At 39.7% G+C, this 6,000-nt stretch overlaps 1 protein-coding gene across 2 annotated transcripts in view; it reads left to right on the top strand.

Moving 5' to 3' along the window:
• The first annotated feature begins 621 nt into the window (after positions 1-621).
• The window catches only part of WASHC3 (WASH complex subunit 3), a 43,151-nt gene continuing 37,772 nt past the window's right edge, over positions 622-6,000 (top strand). The window contains exons 1-2 of one of the 2 annotated variants that reach the window (XM_014835060.2): positions 622-801; positions 1,369-1,467. In XM_014835060.2, coding sequence (XP_014690546.1) covers positions 751-801; positions 1,369-1,467 — 150 coding nt within the window. In that variant the 5' untranslated portion in view covers positions 622-750. The remainder of the gene's footprint in view (positions 802-1,368; positions 1,468-6,000) is intronic. The other variant, XM_014835061.2, reaches the window with a different exon arrangement.

Genomic DNA, 6,000 nt, shown 5'->3' with positions numbered 1-6,000 from the left:
TATTTTACATTCCTTGATGCAAAAGATGAGTGAGGAGGTAGCCTAGAAACATAGCTTTAGCATCAAATATCATTATGAAAATATAAAAATACTTTCTCCAAATGACTTGTGAAGCCAGGATTACGTACCCAATTAAGGATTAGGTACCAGATCCAGGGATCCGTGTCTTTAAAAAGCCAAAATCGGTTTCTGCCTCACCTGTAGCATTTGACATTTTATTTCAAGTTTTAAAGTCCTTCGGAAACAAGTCTTATCTCCCCCTTCTGGGCACAAACCTCTCCAGTGCAGGAGGCTCAAACTGACTCAATCTCTGTATTCCCCACAGGGCCTAGGAGAGTATCTGGCACTTGGTATCATAGAAAAAAATAACTTTTTTTTTTTGATGGCTTAGCTATTTATGTAACAGACAGGATTAAGAGGGATAACCTCAAACGGACTCAATTTTTTTTTTACTTTCTTTTTTCTTGCCCCTTTTGTAAGATTTTACTACTACCACAGACGTCTGCCACCCTGCGCCCCCGCGTCTGACGTCACAATCCGGGCCTAGAACTACCAATCCCGGAATGCCGTGCGAAGGGGCGGGCTCTCCGGGAACCGCCGAGTGATTGGCGAACGGAGGCGTTTCCTTCCGGCTGGTAGGGCTTGGGAGGCGGGGACTAGGAGATGCGTTGGGACACTATTACCGGACTGGGAGGGTCCCAACGGGGAGGGGTTTGCGGGTGATCCCTGGGTCGCCCGCCAGCTGAAGCGATGGATGAGGACGGGCTTCCTCTCATGGGGTCAGGCATAGACCTGACCAAGGTTTGTAAAAGGCGGAGTTGAACTTCCGGCGACCCGGGAGGAGGATGGGGAAGGCACTGCCGGTTCCCAGGGAGACCCCCATCTCTCCATGCCCCATCCTTTCCCAGGCCCCGGGCCTCTTTTCTGCCGGTCTCGGGAGGGAAAGTTCCAGAGTTCACTTTGAAAAGGGATCCCTGCCCAGCTGTTTAAGGGGTAGAGTGCCTCTCCCAGCCTTCACTTCCCGCGTCACGAGTCTGCTCAAGGGAGACCCGCTGGCGACATGGGCCGGTTGCGACCTCTAACCCTACCTCTTTTATTCGGCCCCCAAGTGTTTTGTGAGTTCATGTGTGTTGTTTTTACCGGCAAGTTCGTACTTGTGAATCCAGAGCTCATTCTCCAACTTTTCTGCAGCCTCTGTCATCTTCGGACACCCCACCCCCACAGTTTAGGGAAACAAGTTAAAGACTATTCACAGTACTTCAAAGAGCTCATATCACACAGCAGAACGCCTCGTTGTTGTTAAGATCAAAGGGATTGCACGGTGTACGTTCCTCCTGTACGAATCATATTTGTTTTTACATAATACAGGTACCAGCTATTCAACAGAAAAGAACGGTGGCATTTCTAAACCAATTTGTGGTGCACACTGTACAGTTCCTCAACCGCTTTTCTACAGTTTGTGAGGAGGTAGGTCCTCTGATAATGGTTTAATGAGTAGCCTAGAAATCGCCTTGCATTTTTGAAGGTGGCGATTGAGTGGAAAAGAATTACAGCCTTTACGGTATTCACATACTGTGACGTCATCGCCCAGTTATGATGTTAACATGCGTTAAATCCTCTTTGATTCTGTTCCCATCAGTTCTGTACCCCATCTCTGAATTAGTTTTCTAGAAGCCTTTGTGAAATACTTCAGTAAGGCTTATTGTGATTAAAGAGAACAAAAGGAATTCCAAAATTTCACAGTGGAAAACTTTTTATTTTGAAATTGGTTGTGTTTTTCTTACCCCAGAGATTTACATTTTTAAGTATGCATTGTTTCAGTTTATATTAAAATTATTTTACATCCCTTGATCCAAAAGATGATTGGGGAGGTAGACTAGAAACATAGCTTTGGCATCAAATATCGTTATGGAAATAAAAATAAAAATACTTTTGCAAGTGACTTGTGAAATGAAGATTAAGTATCCAATTAAGGATTAGGCACCAGATCCAGGGATCTCTGTCTTTAAAAAAAAAACAAAAACAAAAACGAAAGCCAAAAAGAATGAGGAGGAAAATAGGAAACATGGGTTGAAATTGGGTGTAAGAAAGGAGAAAAAGGAGTAAAATTAGATAATTCACAGGTGAGCCAATTAAACAGTATTTAGTTCATTTTGTCTTCTATTTGATATAAAGTATAGCCTTAGCAACTGGAGTTTTTGTTAGATGTGTTATTAAAATTTCATAGAGACAGGAAAACTATTCACTTGTGTTAGATTCCAGCTGCTGTTTTTGTCTAGTTATCAAAATCTCATCTGCCTTCTCACTAAGGCAATGAAAGCAAAATGATAATTGATAGAGTAAGAAGCTCAGTTCAATATATTGTACTTAACAGGCCCAGAGACTAAGGTGGTTGCTTCCGTGGGTTTTATCTTGTACCGCTCCCTCTCTAAATGGGTTATAGAATTGACTGACTAGAAAGCAGTAAGCCAAGGATTGAGTCCTTCACTTTTTATATCAGGGCAGGGTGGAGAAGTATCTGGAGAGAGACTATTCCAGGATTGTTAGCAGAGATGAGCAAATACTCCATCCTCACACACTCATCACCAGGTTAAAAAATAAAACCACCACCACCAGCGCACATACCTCTGAAAGCAACTTGATGGGGCTGCTGTGAAGCAAGGATAGCCCCTCACCTTTGTAGTGCCTAACAACTTCACTGCCTGAGGAGTGAGTGCTGTTTACTGGGGACTAGATCAAATATAACAATAATCGTCTCTTGTTTATTGATTACTTATAAATTATGAAAGTCTCATGATTCCTTCTTTTCCCCCTTTCTGTTCCTCTGTCAACTTCTCCCCAACTGTTTTGACTTTATCACTATTCCCAATTCTTCTTTGAACTTTAGAGAAAAGGTTATTGACCAAAACTCAGGAAGTTTAAAGGTCACTTATTGCCTTTTTCTCCTTAACGGATAAAACTCTAGGTTGAATATAACTCATTATTTACAATTTATGTTGTAACAGTTTGGATATCTGTTTGCTTGGTGTGATGACAAGAACTAATATTTATTGTGTGCCTATTCTGTGCTAGGCTTTGTACTAAGTGTTATATGTGTATTTAGTCACCACAGCCCAGCCCTCTGAGAGAGGTCCAGTTATCTCTCTTTTAGAAATGCAGGCACAGAGATGTAGAGAGATTTATATCATTTGCTTATTCATTCATTCAATATGTATTTGAGTTAGTATTTAAAGCTGCAGTAGCTGCTCTAACTTGCCCACATCACCCAGCTAGAAAATAGCAGAGCTAGGATTCCAACTCTGATTTATTAACTACAAAAAAAACATGCCTCGCTATTCTATTATGTTGCACCTTCTGATCCAAATAGGAGGCATGTTTATATCATTTTCAAGTGAGAGACTGCACTGTCGTCTTTATAGCTATTTCATAATTTATTTTTTAGATTTGTATTCTTTTCTTTGCTATGCCATGTCCATTTAAAGTGATGTCTTTTTTGGGGCCGGCCTGGTGGCACAGCGGTTAAGTTCGCACATTCCGCTTCTCGGCGGCCTGGGGTTCGCTGGTTCAGATCCTGGGTGTGGACATGGCACCACCTGGCAAAAAGCCATGCTGTAGTAGGCGTCCCACGTATAAAGTAGAGGAAGATGGGCACGGATGTTAGCTCAGGGCCAGTCTTCCTCAGCAAAAAGAGGAGGATTGGCAGTAGTTAGCTCAGGGCTAATGTTCCTCAAAGAAAAAATAATAAAGTGATGTCTTTTTTGATATGATACATTCCAAGGATATAATATATGTATTCAAACATAAGGTGCCATTTTCTCACGAGTTAAGATCAGTGTGGTTTTTCGAAATGGGATGTAATTTGTTAATGGCACCTATTAGACCTGTAGTCCTTGTTTAGTTAAAGCCTTAAGCAAAAACCAAAACAACTGTTTTCTTCAACAAAAAAATGAACCTCAGCTATTATTTTTTGAAGTGGAAGTTAACTGGGGGAAAAACAAAACCTGATTTGTTTTTTGTTTTTCACATAATCTGGTTTGAACCAAACCTAAACTGTAACAACTTCAGTCACAGCTAAACTCAAACCGGAGCTAAATTTGAGACAAATTGCTAGGGCTGTTTCTTCATCACTAATACTGGTTTTAGTGTTTTCTAATAAAGAGAAAAGTGGAGGACTTAACTTCTTAAAAACTTTCTGGATACCAGGCTACTTTGTAACTCTTGTAAAGACTGGAACCAGGGTAGGAGAAAAGTAGGAAGACAGAGAAAGGAAAGTAGTTGAGTCAAACCCAAGTTAGGAAGTTACTCAAGGTCATCTCGTCTTCCTTTTGAAATCCCCAGTAAGCATTTCTATTCTGGCCTTTGTTACAAAATCTTATGGAGTCCATTGGGACCGCAAATTTAAAATGGAGGGTGTGGGGAGCAACACAAGTTCTATGCATATTGCAGATAAAACTGAGCAGAAATTTAACCCTACACTGAATTTTAAAGTCAAAGGTACTCTATAAACAGGGCAGTCAGGTGTGTTATTTTGATTTAGACTTGTAACATGCCTAGAATACTGGAGTTTTAATCTTTTTTAAAATATTCTAAAGTGTTTATTTTTTCTAAAATCTTTAAGTACAGGCAAAAGTGCTGAGAATTCTCATATGACCTAGAAATTTTACAGTGCTTATCTTCTACCTCCAATTTTTAAGCCCACAGTCAGACTTAACCTTCAACCAGATAATGGTTTGCTTAAAACCCTATTTACTGCTACAACTTTTACAACTGCTTTTACAACTTTTACAACTGCTGGGCTTAAGCGTCGGGATGAAGTTTAATAAAACCATCAACTGCTTCCCTTTCTGACTTCTAGGACATATCCAACCCAGTGTAATATACCAAGAGATCCATTATTTTAAAATACCGTTTCTCTTTTAGAGAACTGGATATGCAAACTGGATATTTTACAAGCCTGACAAACCACAGTATTTTATTTTTGTCTCCATGTTCAACTGTTAACTCTATATTTCTTCCTTTCATTTTCTTTTTCACTTTAATAAAATGCTCTGCCTTAGAAATAGGTGGGTGATAAATCAAGAGATTTTCAGCTTATCTGATAAACTTCAGGTACCTTGTAAAATTCCCCCTTTGTCTCCAACCAAGGTATTTCAGGTTCTTTAAATCCTTATAAAGATAAGAGGATAGTTAAAAGGAGGAGAAAGACTGTTACCTTTCCATTTCCTCTTTGCTAAAACTTTCAGATGTGGGGACAGTTACTATCCGTAGTCATCTACACTTTAGAGCAGTGGTTCTCAACCAGGGGACATTTGACAATGTCTAGAGATGTTTTTAGTTGGCACAACTGGAGAGTACTAGGGGCATTTGGTGGGTAGAGGTCAGAGATTCTGCTAAACATCCTATAGTGCACAGGGCAGTCCCTCACAACAAAGAATTATCCAGGCCAAAATGACAACAGAGCCCAAGTTGAGAGACCTGATTTATAGTGGTCTGGGGGTTGTAGAAGGAAAATGCAGAAGGCATGAACATCTTAGAAATGAACCTCAGCAGCCGGTAAATGAAGCCAGGTGCACTTTGTCAAGTGACAATGACTTTTAAAAAGTATATATTTGTGTATGTTGTGGCAGTAATTCCATGGGAACAGACTCAAAAGCATTTTTTATTCTGAATCATCTTTGAAAAGCAGAGGTTCTTAATTATGCCATGGACCCTTTGGCAGTCTAGTGAAAGGAAATTAATGTTTTGCAATGTATAAAATAATATGCATTGGATTACAAAAGAAACCAATTATATACGTTTAAAAACTCAAAATTATGATATAGTAATATGTTCTTTATTAAATTATATCATCCAGATAAGATGTTTAATATTTTAAACCCTCAAAAACCAGCTCTAGAGAAGATGGATAATACTTTTATGGATAATAGCACCATTTATCCGCAACAAAGATCTTCCCTAGCCAAGAGGAAAAGCCTTTTGTTGATCTGATTTTGAGAAAAT

This window comes from Equus asinus, chromosome 4 (assembly GCF_041296235.1).
Source record: "Equus asinus isolate D_3611 breed Donkey chromosome 4, EquAss-T2T_v2, whole genome shotgun sequence".
In the NCBI taxonomy this organism is placed as follows: Eukaryota; Metazoa; Chordata; class Mammalia; order Perissodactyla; family Equidae; genus Equus; species Equus asinus.
Note: the sequence above shows the minus strand (reverse complement) of the source record. Positions and strands in the feature narration are given on the sequence as shown.